The 16,609-nt window shown below is 40.6% G+C and overlaps 2 protein-coding genes across 7 annotated transcripts in view; one reads left to right on the top strand and one right to left on the bottom strand.

Annotated features, from left to right (window-relative positions):
• The window catches only part of LOC121538605 (glutamate receptor-interacting protein 2), a 47,547-nt gene extending 41,886 nt beyond the window's left edge, over positions 1-5,661 (top strand). For 4 of the 5 annotated variants that reach the window (XM_041846772.1, XM_041846773.1, XM_041846771.1 and 1 more), the window contains exons 23-24: positions 2,816-2,962; positions 3,054-5,661. In XM_041846772.1, the coding sequence (XP_041702706.1) occupies positions 2,816-2,962; positions 3,054-3,251 (345 nt within the window). In that variant the 3' untranslated portion in view covers positions 3,252-5,661. Of the gene's footprint in view, positions 1-2,815; positions 2,963-3,053 lie in introns of those variants that run through there. The other variant, XM_041846776.1, reaches the window with a different exon arrangement.
• A 4,006-nt stretch (positions 5,662-9,667) lies between these two features.
• LOC121538604 (sodium- and chloride-dependent taurine transporter) overlaps positions 9,668-16,609 on the bottom strand; it is a 34,022-nt gene continuing 27,080 nt past the window's right edge. For both annotated transcript variants that reach the window (XM_041846769.2, XM_041846768.1), the window contains exons 11-14: positions 11,714-11,816; positions 10,850-10,950; positions 10,522-10,692; positions 9,668-10,233 (exon numbers count right to left, since the gene is read on the bottom strand). In XM_041846769.2, the coding sequence (XP_041702703.1) occupies positions 10,078-10,233; positions 10,522-10,692; positions 10,850-10,950; positions 11,714-11,816 (531 nt within the window). In that variant the 3' untranslated portion in view covers positions 9,668-10,077. The remainder of the gene's footprint in view (positions 10,234-10,521; positions 10,693-10,849; positions 10,951-11,713; positions 11,817-16,609) is intronic.

The raw sequence follows: 16,609 nt of genomic DNA, 5'->3' as shown, positions 1-16,609 counted from the left end.
CTACTCTACATTTAAGTGATAATGCCCAAGAAGCTGGTATTTTGAGGATATATTGGCATGGGTGTTGTTAGGCCCGAGACGAAGTCGATATATCTACCAAACACCCGCTTCAAGGGCATTATCACTTTTATACAACGGGTTACCAACGTATTCAAATAACGATTGACATATTTTCATTAAAAAATGTTATTTTGATTAATTTATTCATACTATTTCATCCTTCCACAAGATATAGTCCCGACACAAATCTAGGGTTGCTACCCAAGCCGGCTGGTCGTTCGTTCTATCGGTTCGGTTGCCAGAGACGCGACCCAGTCGTTCAGTCTTTTTGATCTGTTTCTATGGACGCGACCCAGTCGTTCAGTCTTTTTGATCTGTTTCTATGGACGCGACCCAGTCTTTCAGTCTTTTTGATCTGTTTCTATGGACGCGACCCAGTCGTTCAGTCTTTTTGATCTGTTTCTATGGACGCGACCCAGTCGTTCAGTCTTTTTGATCTGTTTCTATGGACGCGACCCAGTCGTTCAGTCTTTTTGATCTGTCTCTATGGACGCGACCCAGTCGTTCAGTCTTTTTGATCTGTTTCTATGGACGCGACCCAGTCTTTCAGTCTTTTTGATCTGTTTCTATGGACGCGACCCAGTCGTTCAGTCTTTTTGATCTGTTTCTATGGACGCGACCCAGTCGTTCAGTCTTTTTGATCTGTTTCTATGGACGCGACCCAGTCGTTCAGTCTTTTTGATCTGTTTCTATGGACGCGACCCAGTCTTTCAGTCTTTTGATCTGTTTCTATGGACGCGACCCAGTCGTTCAGTCTTTTTGATCTGTTTCTATGGACGCGACCCAGTCGTTCAGTCTTTTTGATCTGTTTCTATGGTCGCGACCCAGTCGTTCAGTCTTTTTGATCTGTTTCTATGGACGCGACCCAGTCTTTCAGTCTTTTTGATCTGTTTCTATGTTTCTGTTTCTATATGATCAGTCTTTTTGATCTGTTTCTATGGACGCGACCCAGTCGTTCAGTCTTTTTGATCTGTTTCTATGGACGCGACCCAGTCTTTCAGTCTTTTTGATCTGTTTCTATGGACGCGACCCAGTCGTTCAGTCTTTTTGATCTGTTTCTATGGACGCGACCCAGTCGTTCCATTGCCATAGTGGCTCGCAACGTTCTTATCCCTTGCTTGCTAACTAGCCAACCCACGGCTAATTTACAGTCATGTCAAACAGTGCAGCCAGAATAACAACAGTAGCTGCATTTGCATTTGTTTAAGCTGTTTTCTAGTGACATTTATTTGGATACATCCATAACAATGAGCTAATGAGGCGTGATTTCGGCTGGTATAGAAAATGTGCTCTCTCGTCAGGACACTGTTGTTCAGAGGAGGTAGCCAACAGCACAGCTACAGTAACACAATCACTTCAAACTGAAGCTGGAAAGACTGCAAACTAGCTGCACTTTGTTTCATTTGACCTTATTTCAATGTACCTTATTTCTTTGTATATATCCATAAAAATGATGCCAGCTGATTCATGATTTTGAACGGCTGAGAAACGCTGCCTGTCTCTCGTCCTGACTCCCGACAAGTTCATTACTATGTGACAGCTGGAGATCGAATTTCAATATTGAAACAATGTTGCAAATGTCGGAGAGACAGACAGCAAGGTTTTTCAAATCTCCGTTGTTGAAAACGAAATGTTAGTCTAAAAGAAATGTGAGATAATGTCCAGATGCTTTTTATAGTGGAGATCAAGTTTATAAATTACTTGTGGAATAGACACAAGCTGGAATGGGGTTTTAATTTTTTTTTTTTTTTTTTTTTTTAACCAATCAGCCTTCAGGATTAGAACCACCCGTTGTGTAATATGGTACAAACAGCAGTCTCCAGGGAGAACATGCCTGTTGGGTTCAATTAATATCTTACCCTGAGCCTCACCCTTCACTAACTGAACTGCACGCTACCCTGCCCATCACTGGAGTGTAACTGGACTCGGTGAATGGCAGGCCAGTCAGGACTTGTAGTGTGTGGGATAATAGATAACAAACATATAACACTGCACACTGAGCCTGCTCATTATAATGTAGTGCACTAGCTCCTGGTGTTGTGAGCCCTATTGTCCCCTCGCCACATCCCGTGACCCCACTACATGTACAGTAGAAGTCTGTTCTATTGTGCTGCAGTGTACTGTTGGTTTAGGCAGTGGGGTTGAATGAGGGCACAAGCACTTAGTAACTGAATCTGACCCCACTCTTAAAAAACAAACATTCATTGCAGATTGAGTCTGCTGAGGGGAGGACGGCTCATAATAATTGCTGGAACGGAGCAAATGGAATGGCATCAAGCCCAAGGACACCATGTGTTCGCTGTATTTGATACCATTCCACCAATTCCGCTCCAGCCATTACCCCAAGCCCGTCCTCCCCAATTAAGGTGCTACCAACCTCCTGTGATTGAATGACTGTTGATATTGGTATAATTACCTCTGACAGCCAACCTGTTTGGACGCAGTTCCATAGCTAATCTGCATAATTTACATTGCAAAACCATATCATAACTCACTTAGCCGGTGGAGATGTGTGACCTGTAAAGCCCAATTCCCATGACTTCTGCAAGAATGGCATTGCGCCGAGCAAGCCATTGTTTTTCAATGGAGGAGGCGTTGCGTTCAGCAAGAGCGTTGTGGCGAGCTAGGCCCTTTGGGGTCAGCGCCATTACACTCAGAGTTTATGTAAATTTACACCCCGCACTGTGTCGGACCCAACAGAGAGCTTGGCGACTTGCACGGGTCAAGTGAATGTGCCTTACTGTCTGTCCTATAGGTGACACTGAGGAAGGACCCAGACTGTGGAGACTTTGGCTTCAGTGTGTCAGACGGCCTCCTGGAGAAAGGCATCTATGTCAACATGATCCGACCAGATGGCCCTGCCAACCAGGCCGGGTTGAAACCCTACGACCGCATTCTGCAGGTACACATCTTTGTTCAACTAACATTTTGAATTAATTGTTTTATTAATACTGTACCTCTTTGTTATGTTGAACTGACCGCTCCTGTCCCAGGTGAACAGAGCAAGGACCAGAGACTTTGACTGCTGCCTGACCGTTCCTCTCATCACTGAAGCAGGAGACAGCTTGGTCCTGGTCATCAGCAGAAACTCCCTGGCACAGGCAGATAATGGGCCACCTCTGGACTGTGAGGACCCCTCTGACTCCCTGTTCAGCTTCCTACATTACAGTACCAATAGTATCGCCCTGTGAAAAAGGTCCCGGGGGGAGGTTATGGATAATAGCACGTTAAAATGGTGTTACACATTATACCATGTGACACGTAGGCACTGCACGTCACACACACTGGTTTTGTTTTGTCATATCTCTTGTACACACACACAGAATCACATTCGCACGTGCGAATACATGTGTATGTGAATAAACACACAGACACACTCTGTCAGCAACTAATTCACACTCCCACACACATGCATTCACCGTGACCAGTGTTAGTCAGTGTATTCATGTGATGTAGAGCAGAGGACGTTCAGTCAGGCTTCTGGGGCTGTTCAGGCAAAACCACATGTAGTTACATAACAGCTTCAGACTCATCCTGGATGAGAACACTAGCCTTGCTCAGCTCTGCAGAAATCCCAGAGAAACATAAACACACACTTCCCTCTCAGAGAAGGTGCGTTCGGGACACAGCACCACCACAGCGTTTTGTTTTTGTTCTTAAAAAAATTAAGTGAAATGTGTGCAATTGTGACCCTCTGTGACCTCTTGCTGGGGAATGGTGGAGTTGCACGTACACACACACTTGACACACGAACGTGCGCCCATGCGGGGTGTTCGAGGAGTCCAGGCATGCTGTGCTGGACTATTATTTGAGCCATGTCTTGGCTGGCTGCCCTCTCCTTCCCTTCAGCCCGGCCTGGCCATCCAGCACCCCACACTGTTAGCGCCACAAATTACCGTAGATAGAATGCTAAGCTGGCATTCACTGTTACTTGCCATGTACTGCAAACATTTCTATTTTAGGTACCTCACTCTCTATCCTAAAGTCTAAAATGTTTGTGAAAATGTATTTGGGTCCAAGTTTTATGGCCGTCATGTGAAGGACAAATACTTACCAAGGCCTTTTTTATCACAGCTTCATTGCTCAGAACAAAAGTTGCAGAATGTTTCTTTCTCTCGTTACATTTCTCACACCGTGTTATTAGCTACTGGATAGACTGGGCAGACATTTGTCATTCATTACTTTTTGGGATCAGCATTTTTTGTTTGAAGGTTCTTGTCAATGGTTTTATGCTATCAAGTTCACTTTATTTCTGAAACCAAACCACACACTGTTTTTGCTTGTATGCACTAGTAGGTCACCTAAATCAGATCCATGCACTAGATTGACATGCTTTATCACTCAAGATTTAAATGTATTATACAACTAATGGTGATACTGTCACAATCTTTGTTTTGAAAAGCTTTGTCACACACTCTGAAGGAGTGTTCCTTGTCATTAAAACATAGTATTCTGATTCTGTTCCGGGAGCTCACGTTTCTCCTACACCTCTTTAAAATGTTACCCTCAATATCAGCATCTCTTGTGAGGCCAGGCGTTTTTACTGACTAGAAAACCTCATGGCCGTAGTCCTATACAAACATGTTTCAGAAGGCACTACACCAGAGATACTTACAGTACAGTACCAACTCTCAGGAGTACAGAGTGGTTTCCCCACAAAAAACATCATAAGTGAATCACATCCCCTGCCAAATGTGGAATGAAATACCTTTCAATTGAGATGATGAATGATTTCGTTTGAACCTTTTAAAGACATTTTAATGTATCTGTTGAGGTTTAGGCCTCAACTCTCCATAGGGTATGGACTTGGATTAGAGAGTATTTTCCCCAGCTTCCATGCCTGTTTCTCCCTCCCATGTTAGTAAGCATGGTAAACATGAAGCTATAGGATTTAATGTCCCACCCAGTAGAAAGCTTGCATTATTCACAAGGGGGAATTTTAGAGCTTTTCTGTGCTGAACAATTGCCATCTCTGTCCTGCTAAGTAAGACAGAACCTTCACTATAGCTGTTCCCGTTTTATCATGACATTATATGTTTTTATAAAGCTCTTACGTAACACGTCTCGTCCTGGCCTGCTTACCAAGTTGCCTCAGTGGAAATAAGATTTGTTTCATGTCATGTAATGGCTGGGGAAGAGATGTGAGACTGCAGAGTCATGCTGTCCCATTCAGGGCTCAACTCACTGCTTTTTAATCCTCAGAAAGGAAACACGTTTTAAGATTGTTTTTATGTTGCTCTCAAACTGTCATACAACATCAAATGTCCCATTTGATACAGAGGCCTATTTTTGGTTCTATTCATTTTATTTGAGGTGGTTCTGAATATTATTCAGTAAAGTCTGTACAACATGGTCTCCCTTCCTAAGTACAGTGTTTTTATTTGAACTGATATTCTGCATGTGTGGTTTTGTATGTAAGATGTGACTGAGTGCAGTATCTGTTCTCTGTACAGTTCTTCTGTTTACATTGTCCCCAGCTGCATCCAAGCATAGATATTTAAGTGGGGGGTCTGAAGGAAATTGGTTTGTAAGATGTTATTGGATTCTTTGGTGAGAGATGTATTTCCTGCTTTTTATGAAAATAAAGATATGAGGAATGGAGTGTCTGTTTTTTCTTTCTTGAATTCTTCTATGAGAGCCATTATCTTTGCTAGGTCTATATTTGGATATTAAGCGAAGGAAGGTTTACAGAAAGAACATTCCTGAAACAATTAGTTAAATCATGATTTCATGCCTATTTCTACCAAGAACGACCTTGTTCCAGCCAGGTTTGGCCAGCCTCTCCTAACAGTGTTTGTGCCAGGTAACAAGCTGATAGTAAATCTACAATGGTCTCAGTCCCGCCACACTCACTTCTCTGTAGATGTGACTGTCACGTCTTTGTGGGAGAGGTGTCAACATGGTTTCCACTTGCCTAGAAGGGACACCTAGGATCATTTACCAGAAATGTCAATGCAGGGTTGTCAAACTAATGGATTATATCATATTTCCTCGCTGTTAAAATTTGCAAAAAGTAGTCCTCTATCCATCGACTTTAACATTTTCGATGCTCCCTGACTTTCTTGATTTTGTTTCGATGACTGTTAGCAAGCTGGATAGAGTGAAGAGACTATATGGGTCCGTTATCATTTCTACAAAGTAGATATTTTTTTTACTGAGCACCCGCGGGACGGATTGAAAAGGCTGTATCTTTGACATCCCTGTGTCAATGGAAGGCCGAAGCAAGAGGGCAAAGGAGGACTGAAGTTCAAATAATTATAGTTGGCTATTTTGGGGGTGGAGTGCAAGTTGTATTGTGATTCATTGAAGCAGCACTTGCTCAACAAAACAGTATTGATAAGGTGACGCTACATTCCTTTCAGTATTAATCAGGTATTAGATTACTCAAGGTTACTCATCACGTCCATAGTGCACTGAACAAATTCCACTAAACGCACATGTTTCTGGCACTGGTGACAGGGTCAGAGTTTTCCCCAACACTAAAGGGATTTCTCAACTGTTCAATGCCTCTGTCTGCCATTCCAACGTGTCACCTTATACCTTTGAGGTGACGCTTAATGCCCATTTTGGCTTACACTAGATAGATTAAACTAATGGAGGCACATTTCAATAGGCATGACATCTCTGCTTCTAATCTGTTGGAAGTTAAAGATGCACTAAACAGAAATGGTAATAGTTCGCCTAATATACAAGCAAGTATAGTGCTGAGTCATTGTACCATCTAAACCACTGTGAAATATATTTTCCATAACCAAAAATATTGTATTTTCAGCTGTTTGAAGCTGGTGTACAAAACCGAAAGTAAAAGATGCCAAAAACATACTTAAGGACGCGAAGCATAGAAATAGCGCACATAGAACAGATCTACCGCTTCGTAGACTTGCTTTCAATGAGAATGACATATCTGTAACACATTTCTATGTGAATTTGGTTGGGTCGCCCAAAAAGTTACATATTGCAGCTTTAAGTAACTCAGAGTGAAATGTATGGGATGTGTGTGGTCATTTTGATGGGGTGTGTGATTACAGGAAAAAGTCTGTTCAAATTTGGGCGTCAGCAGTATGGGCAATAGTATTTTTATTCACTCTGTAATTGCTAAAATGTTATATTAGTCTGCTCTTCACACCAACATTATTTAGATAATTACACAAGCTACACTTTTATTGTGTGGTTATTTAAGCCTCCTTATTTTAATGCACTTGTTTTAAGTCACTGTCAATATGTAAATGTCGGGTATACTATGAATGTAGAAAATATCTTGCATCCTCATGTTGGAAGTGAATGTGTGTAGTCACATGAAAATATATTACAGTTTACTATAGAGTACTACATTATTTACTATAGAATTCTGTGGTATACTGTAGAATACTATACTACACACTGTCGTATCCCTCGATCATGTGTAGTACTTACTGTATAATTTTGTAGTAAACTGTAGAATACTATAGTAAATACTGCAGTAATGTCTGCGAAAACACGGTAGTCCACAAAACACTACAGTTTTTTAACTATAGTAAATACTACAGTATTTAATTTTCATATACCCTGCCCATTCCCCTCCCCTATATCCCAATTTGGCCAACCATACATGCCAAGTATAGACCATATAATGTGTTCCCTACAGGTTATAGAAAAGAGCAGCTCTTAACTATCCATCTCAGTCCTACCTACCTACAGGTTATGGAAAATGTGCTATTTTAGTATTTCTCCAGTAGGTTTCCTCAAGGAGAAATCCTCCACTTCTATGTCAAAGATAATAAAACCAAAAAATGATAGTAAATACTACAGTGATGTCCACAAAAACACTACAGTAAATACCACAGTATACTGCATTCAGCAAAAACACTACAGTATATACTACAGTATACTACAATCTGCAAAAACACCACATTAATTACAATAGTATATAGTCGTTTTTTTTGCTACAGTATTTATACTATAGTCAACTGTAAATTCTACAGTATACTACGGTAAATACTACAGTGTTCACTGTAGTGTTTTTGCTAACTTTAGTCTACAGTAAAGTCCACAAACACACTACAGTGAATACTAGAGTATTTATACCATAATATGCTATAGTATTTTTTCATGTGGGGTGTTTTCACACTGTAGCTGTCTGTATGAGGAAGAAGCAGACCAGTTGGCCCCAATATGCACTTACAGAACAAATGAATAATTCACTCCAAGACGTGTAAATAAAAATATGTTTATTTTCAATCTAGGAAGAGATGATGCAAGGTGCATCTCAAAGGGGGATGGATGTTAGACAAAAATACTTTGGTACACTTGATTTTCCAACAGGTGTTTATTTTATTACATTCTGGACAACACATTTTGTTGACCAAGCACTGTACTATGGATGTTCATGTACATGCTTTGGGTTAAGGAATCTCATTTTAACTTTAGACATTCATATTTTGTATGTTGGTCACATATCATGTTTAATATTTTTACATCTGTTTTCAAACTGAAATAATGTGAGTGCTAAAGGCCATTTATTTGATGAATATTGCACACTGCAAATTTCATTCAGGCTCATAACATTTAACATTAAAATATGAATTGCTGACTGTATTCAGAAGAAATAGATAATCAGTGACAGTGTTCATATGCTGTACAGTATAAAATGGTTAATACAAAAAGGCATACGTGATTCACAAACAAGTAAATTACTAAAATACAATTGAGTCTGGTGGTAGTTTCGTATGATACAGATATTTATTGACCATCACTGCTATTAAAATGAGCGCACTGGAGAAAAAACAATTATTTCAAATTTTTTGAAAAATCATTTTGTTAAGGTTACATTTTTTGCTCCAATTAAATGATGGTTCTTACAGCTCTCACAGGTTTGGTCATAGAGAGACAGAATGTTGTATGGCAATGTTCCACCTTTATTTTTGTTTTTTATATTTACAGCAAGTGAGTGAGAGTATATAATGCTCATGTTTGAATAGATAGATATCAAAGTGAACAATATAAAAAAGGTTTGAAGCTATATACCTTTTCTTTTTAAATTTACGTTGCAAATGTAACTGCAGGTTCTTGTGAAAATTTTCATAACAGATCACTACAGTAAAGGTGAAACTCAATGTATAAAGTGCAAAGAGAGGTTTCAATAAATGCACTGAGACTGACTGTCTTAGGCAATGTACAAATACTCTTAAAATGCTTCTTCCCTTTTCTCCTTAACTTCCTCCTAAGGATCCTTCCGGGAACATTTTGTACAGTATTTGGGCAGGGTCATTGTAACCTTAAGGATGTACGTATGAACTACTATATCTACACTGCATGTTACATTTACATTTTAGTAATTTAGCAGACGGTCTTATCCAGAGTGACTTACAGGAGCAATTAGGGTCAAGTGCCTTGCTCAAGGGCACGTTGAGAGATTTTTCACCTAGTCAGCTCAGGGATTCGAACCAACGACCTTTCGGTTAATGGCCCAACGCTCATTCAGCCTAGGTGGTGTGGACGTCTACTCTACCAGCAGGTGTGAGTGGCTGGCATCCGCTGCTAGTGCATCTCACAACAAACGACGGCGACAACAGATCTCAAATGACCTCAGACAATGATACTGCCACAATAATGTGAGGATATTATCTTAATAGTTTGCTACCTAACATGTTACACGGTTAGTTACACGTTCAGTTTACTGTATTTGTGTTGAGTGAAAATTCTCCACAATCAACAGAAAGGTAGTTAACATAGAACATGTTGTTCTATCTCAAAATACTGCCTAAACTGAGATCGCCACCCACTACAGCAACAACGGTAACAACAACAATACGATTTTTTTAAATTACCAAGATAAAAAACAACAACCCAACAACAATATATATATATACAGTATATAACTCTCTTCATCATCATCATCATCATAGAAACCAAACCAGAATATTCCTAGTGCGGATATATAGAACAATTTAAACCTGGTTCTACCACTATCAAAGTTAGCAAATATATGATAATAACATAGACAGCACGCCAATCAGTATTTCCTCTCACAGAGAGTGCTCACATCATCGTTTCTACAATGGTGTGGGTGGGCTTGATCAGGATGTTGTTCCCATTGGGGTTCAGAGGCTGGGTCAGCTCGCTGCCCTTCACACTGTACTCTTTGGGGCGAGAACTCGCACCTCCCTTTACTGGGGCAGCCACTGCCTTAATCCTCTGTGGGTTGGAGAGGAGAATGTCATATGACCCACATGACATGAAAATGATGCAATGATAAAAAGCCACTTTGTATAAATCCTTGTATCATGCCATGAAATCACATGACATGGTATGCTGTATCATGTAGACGGCTTATATCATGTGTGCCATATCATACAAGTTATGCAATTGCATACTGAATGCCATTACCACAATTCTGCACTCCCTTTCAGGCAGTGTTTGTATTCATACAACTAGGAGTTCGGACATCTAGGTTATCTAGCATCATCTTTTGTGTTTGCGTACCTCTATGAGCGGTCCGTCGGACTGGAGGATCTTGATGACCATTACCATGGGGATGCAGATCATGGAGGCCAGGGCCAGAGACCAGCCCAGGCCGATAGACCAGTCTGGGTACTCATACACCTTGTTATAGGTCAGGGGCTTGTACTTCACCAATGAGAAGATAAAGCAACCCTGGGAACAACAACAAGAAAAATGGTTTATCACTTATTTCACAGTACATCTTCACTCTGATCCAAGAGGTTCACAACAGTGTTGGGCACTTGAACACTTTGTAACAGTGGAAGGCTGTTGAACACACAGTAACAGTGTTGGGCTGTTGAATACTCACTGCACAGAGGACGGGAGTGATAAAGGTCCAGCTCCATTTCATCCACGGGTTAGGTCGGTAGCCAATCATGTCTTCAATCGCATCATAGAAATTATCAGCGCCTGTCAACAATACAGAAGAACAGACTTGTTTGAGACACGCTCCTAGTCTCCTATACATTAAAGTTAACCATCATATAAGACCTGTGCATTTTCTCAAGGTAAAACATCAGGGTGACATCTCACAATCAACTATAAACAGAATCAGTATCTCTTCATCTCTAGACCATGAAAAGAGCTACAGTACAGGGTGTGGTGCCATCATAGCCTCTATAAACACCCTCATCTACCTACTGGCTGTTCCATGAAGGCATATGGCATGAACAATCTCTCTCTAGCTTACTGTTAAACATTACAAAATGAGGAACAGGTTCCGCTCAACAATAAGAGACAACCTCTGTTATGGCCTATGTGCAATTGCATCTTAAAACGATTATCTACAAAACCAGCATGCTTGCTCTCTTAATAATAGCAACGGCTATCACAGCGCTACTAAAAACACCTCTAGAAAAGGCATTTGGGTTGCTGTGCTCCTGTTCACCTCCTCATTATAAAGGTCACTGTGCGGAGGTGGCATAGTTCTTAATAATTTGTCTTCAATAGAAGCCAATGGAAGCCAATGGGTTACGCGTGGAAGCCAATTCAAGTGATTTACTTTAAGCGTGAAAAGGAAGAGCAAGGGTATTGTTTACCACACGCCAGGTCATAACTCATGCATTGTTGTTGTTGTTGTTGCTGCTGTTTAACCCTTTAAAAACGGAATATTAACGTTTGTTTCCTAAATGTAGGCTACACACTTGATTTGGCAAAAAGGGCACAAACTTACCATAAACCCAGGCTACAGCAATACATTCAAAGAATGCAACCCACAAAAGGCACACACCACTGGCTGCATAGTAGTCAAAGAGTTGAAAGACATACATGCCACCCTGAAAAGAATGAAGATAGCAAAAGTTAGTTTCCTGAAAGAGGGAGAGAGAGAAATGTGGTTGGACATGTGAAGGAAAAAGTGGAGGAGGTTGATACATAAGAATGCTGACACTGGGCCAATGAAAGGAGAGTTCAACAGGTGGTGAGATGTCAGTGAAGTAAAGTTAACTGCTAACTGGAAAATTACATTCCAAATTGTTCCATTCATGATGCCAAACACACAGGATGTGCTTTGAGAGCTCGGAAGTAGAAACCCCATATTTGGTTGCAAAAGTGTGACAACGGCAAAGCATGTGGAAAAAGTAATGTGATGTTATCTATCTTTGTCACGAATTCTGCCGAGGCTGCCTCCCCTCCTTATTCGGGCAGGCTTCGGCGTTCGTCGTCACCGGAGTACTAACCACTGCCGCCCCAATCATCATATCAATTGTCTTGTCAATCACACACACCTGGTTCTTATCCCCTCATTAGTCTGTGTATAAGTGTTCCCTCTGCCCCCTTGTCCTGGTGGGTGATTGTTTGTTGTGGAGGTTAGTAGCTCGGTAGAGCGCTTGTATTTGGTATCGACGGGAGTATTTTTCCCGTTTGCCTTGTATTTTCCAGTGCACCTGTTTTGTGCCCTTGAGTGTGTTTGACGCATTTCTGCGTAAACCTGTATTTTTCGGATTAAAGCCTGTTTCTGTGATTTACCGTCCTGCGCCTGACTCCTTCAACACCACCTTATCACATTCTTGTACGCTAACCTGAATTGCAATGATAGAATCGCAAGGTGTTTTATATACAGTCAGGTCCATGATTATTGGCACTCTTGATAAAGATGAGCAAAAAATATAATAATAAATAATACAAATATTGAGCTATATTGTACAGTATTGCTCAATAAAATGGGGAAATTATATTATTTTATACTAATACAGTTGTTCAGAGAAACAAGTAAGCACCACTGTTTTCAATACTCTAGAACCCTCGCCTTGGTAGGATAACGACACTAAGATTATTTTCTTAATGCTTGTTAAACAAAATCTCTTTCTCTGAGCAATTGTATTAGTGTAAAATAATATTATTTGCACTTATTTTTTTGCATACAATATAACTCAGTATTTGTATAATTTTTTTTATACAGTATTTTCTCTTAATCTTTATCCAGGGTGACAATAATTATGGACCTGACTGTAAATGCCTATATTGAAGTGCTGTTGCTGTAGGTGAACTTACTTTCATTACAATGGTCCCAGAAGTGATAGTATGTCAAGGTCTAATACACCTTAAATGTAAGGTAAGAACAACATGTAGTGCATAAAGTTGTTGTTATTAGTATTATTATATATTTTTTTTTAGGGGGTAGATCAGCTTTAATATTGCAGATAGATTGTAACTGCCGTCAATGTAATTGTCTGCATCACTTCCAATCCCCCATATGTTTTTTTTTCAACAAAAAAAAATTCTCGCATATACAGTGAGGAGAACAAGTATTTGATACACTGCCGATTTTGCAGGTTTTCCTACTTACAAAGCATGTTGAGGTCTGTAATTTTTGATCATAGGTACACTTCAACTGTGAGAGACGGAATCTAAAACAAAAATCCAGAAAATCACATTGTATGATTTTTAAGTAATTAATTTGCATTTTATTGCATGACATAAGTATTTGATCACCTACCAACCAGTAAGAATTCCGGCTCTCACAAACCTGTTAGTTTTTCTTTAAGAAGCCCTCCTGTTCTCCACTCATTACCTGTATTAACTGCACCTGTTTGAACTTGTTACCTGTATAAAAGACACCTGTCCACACACTCAATCAAACAGACTCCAACCTCTCCACAATGGCCAAGACCAGAGAGATGTGTAAGGACATCAGGGATACAATTGTAGACCTGCACAAGGCTGGGATGGGCTACAGGACAATAGGCAAGCAGCTTGGTGAGAATGCAACAACTGTTGGCGCAATTATTAGAAAAAGGAAGAAGTTCAAGATGACGGTCAATCACCCTCGGTCTGGGGCTCCATGCAAGATCTCACCTCATGGGGCATCAATGATCATGAGGAAGGTGAGGGATCAGCCCAGAACTACACGGCAGGACCTGGTCAATGACCTGAAGAGAGCTGGGACCACAGTCTCAAAGAAAACCATTAGTAACACACTACGCCGTCATGGATTAAAATCCTGCAGTGCACGCAAGGTCCCCCTGCTCAAGCCAGCGCATGTCCGTCTGAAGTTTGCCAATGACCATCTGGATGATCCAGAGGAGGAATGGGAGAAGGTCATGTGGTCTGATGAGACAAAAATAGAGCTTTTTGGCCTAAACTCCACTCGCCGTGTTTGGAGGAAGAAGAAGGATAAGTACAACCCCAAGAACACCATCCCAACCGTGAAGCATGGAGGTGGAAACATCATTCTTTGGGGATGCTTTTCTGCAAAGGGGACAGGATGACTGCACCGTATTGAGGGGAGGATGGATGGGGCCATGTATCGCGAGATCTTGGCCAACAACCTCCTTCCCTCAGTAAGAGCATTGAAGATGGGTCGTGGCTGGGTCTTCCAGCATGACAACGACGTGAAACACACAGCCAGGGCAACTAAGGAGTGGCTCCGTAAGAAGCATCTCAAGGTCCTGAACCCAATAGAAAATCTTTGGAGGGAGCTGAAAGTCCGTATTGCCCAGCGAAAGCCCCGAAACCTGAAGGATCTTGAGAAGGTCTGTATGGAGGAGTGGGCCAAAATCCCTGCTGCAGTGTGTGCAAACCTGGTCAAGACCTACAGGAAACGTATGATCTCTGTAATTGCAAACAAAGGTTTATGTACCAAATATTAAGTTCTGATTTTCTGATGTATCAAATACTTATGTCATGCAATAAAATGCAAATGAATTACTTAAAAATCATACAATGTGATTTTCTGGATTTTCCGTCTCTCACAGTTGAAGTGTACCTATGATAAAAATTACAGACCTCTACATGCTTTGTAAGTAGGAAAACCTGCAAAATCGGCAGTGTATCAAATATTTGTTCTCCCCACTATATATATATATATATATATATATATATATATATATATATATATATATATATATATATATATATATATATACACATACATACACATATATATATATATACACATACATACACATATACATAGATATCCTTTAAAAATATATATATTTCCCTTTATTACTTTCCAACCCCACCATCCCTCCCTAATTGGAGTAAACTAGTGAACAACAATGCTTAGGCCTCTACTTCATGCTTGTACATACTATATACATTTTAATTGTAATTATATTTTGTTTGTTTTTACTCCTGAACTTCCTCCGATCATTTTCATGATGTCCATCTGGTATGCTTCTATATGCCATATCTTTCTAACTGTGCTCTCTCACAAAAGCTCACAATATATAACCTATATACTTATTATGGACACAGCATGTATTACACTAGTTATCTTGTTGTTATTAGTCCCATCCTTCAGCTCCATTCAACACCTCCCATCTATCTCTTAACACCATCCATATTGGATTTCTATTTGCCATATACAGTGGGGAAAAAAGTATATAGTCAGCCACCAATTGTGCAAGTTCTCCCACTTAAAAAGATGAGAGAGGCCTGTAATTTTCATCATAGGTACACGTCAACTATGACAGACAAAATGAGATTTTTTTTCTCCAGAAAATCACATTGTAGGATTTTTAATGAATTTATTTGCAAATTATGGTGGAAAATAAATATTTGGTCAGTAACAAAAGTTTCTCAATACTTTGTTATATACCGTTTGTTGGCAATGACACAGGTCAAACGTTTTCTGTAAGTCTTCACAATGTTTTCACACACTGTTGCTGGTATTTTGGCCCATTCCTCCATGCAGATCTCCTCTAGAGCAGTGATGTTTTGGGGCTGTCGCTGGGCAACACAGACTTTTAACTCCCTCCAAAGATTTTCTATGGGGTTGAGATCTGGAGACTGGCTAGGCCACTCCAGGACCTTGAAATGCTTCTTACGAAGCCACTCCTTCGTTGCCCGGGCGGTGTGTTTGGGATCATTGTCATGCTGAAAGACCCAGCCACGTTTCATCTTCAATGCCCTTGCTGATGGAAGGAGGTTTTCACTCAAAATCTCACGATACATGGCCCCATTCATTCTTTCCTTTACACAGATCAGTCGTCCTGGTCCCTTTGCAGAAAAACAGCCCCAAAGCATAATGTTTCCACCCCCATGCTTCACAGTAGGTATGGTGTTCTTTGGATGCAACTCAGCATTCTTTGTCCTCCAAACACGACGAGTTGAGTTTTTACCAAAAAGTTATATTTTGGTTTCATCTGACCATATGACATTCTCCCAATCCTCTTCTGATCATCCAAATGCACTCTAGCAAACTTCAGACGGGCCTGGACATGTACTGGCTTAAGCAGGGGGGACACGTCTGGCACTGCAGGATTTGAGTCCCTGGCGGCGTAGTGTGTTACTGATGGTAGGCTTTGTTACTTTGGTCCCAGCTCTCTGCAGGTCATTAACTAGGTCCCCCCGTGTGGTTCTGGGATTTTTGCTCACCGTTCTTGTGATCATTTTGACCCCACGGGGTGAGATCTTGCGTGGAGCCCCAGATCGAGGGAGATTATCAGTAGTCTTGTATTTCTTCCATTTCCTAATAATTGCTCCCACAGTTGATTTCTTCAAACCAAGCTGCTTACCTATTGCAGAGCCAGAAATCTTGCTTGTTTGTAGGTGACCAAATACTCATTTTCCACCATAATTTGCAAATAAATTCATAAAAAATCCTACAATGTGATTTTCTGGA

This window comes from Coregonus clupeaformis, chromosome 24 (genome assembly GCF_020615455.1).
Source record: "Coregonus clupeaformis isolate EN_2021a chromosome 24, ASM2061545v1, whole genome shotgun sequence".
Classification (NCBI taxonomy): Eukaryota; Metazoa; Chordata; class Actinopteri; order Salmoniformes; family Salmonidae; genus Coregonus; species Coregonus clupeaformis.
Note: the sequence above shows the minus strand (reverse complement) of the source record. Positions and strands in the feature narration are given on the sequence as shown.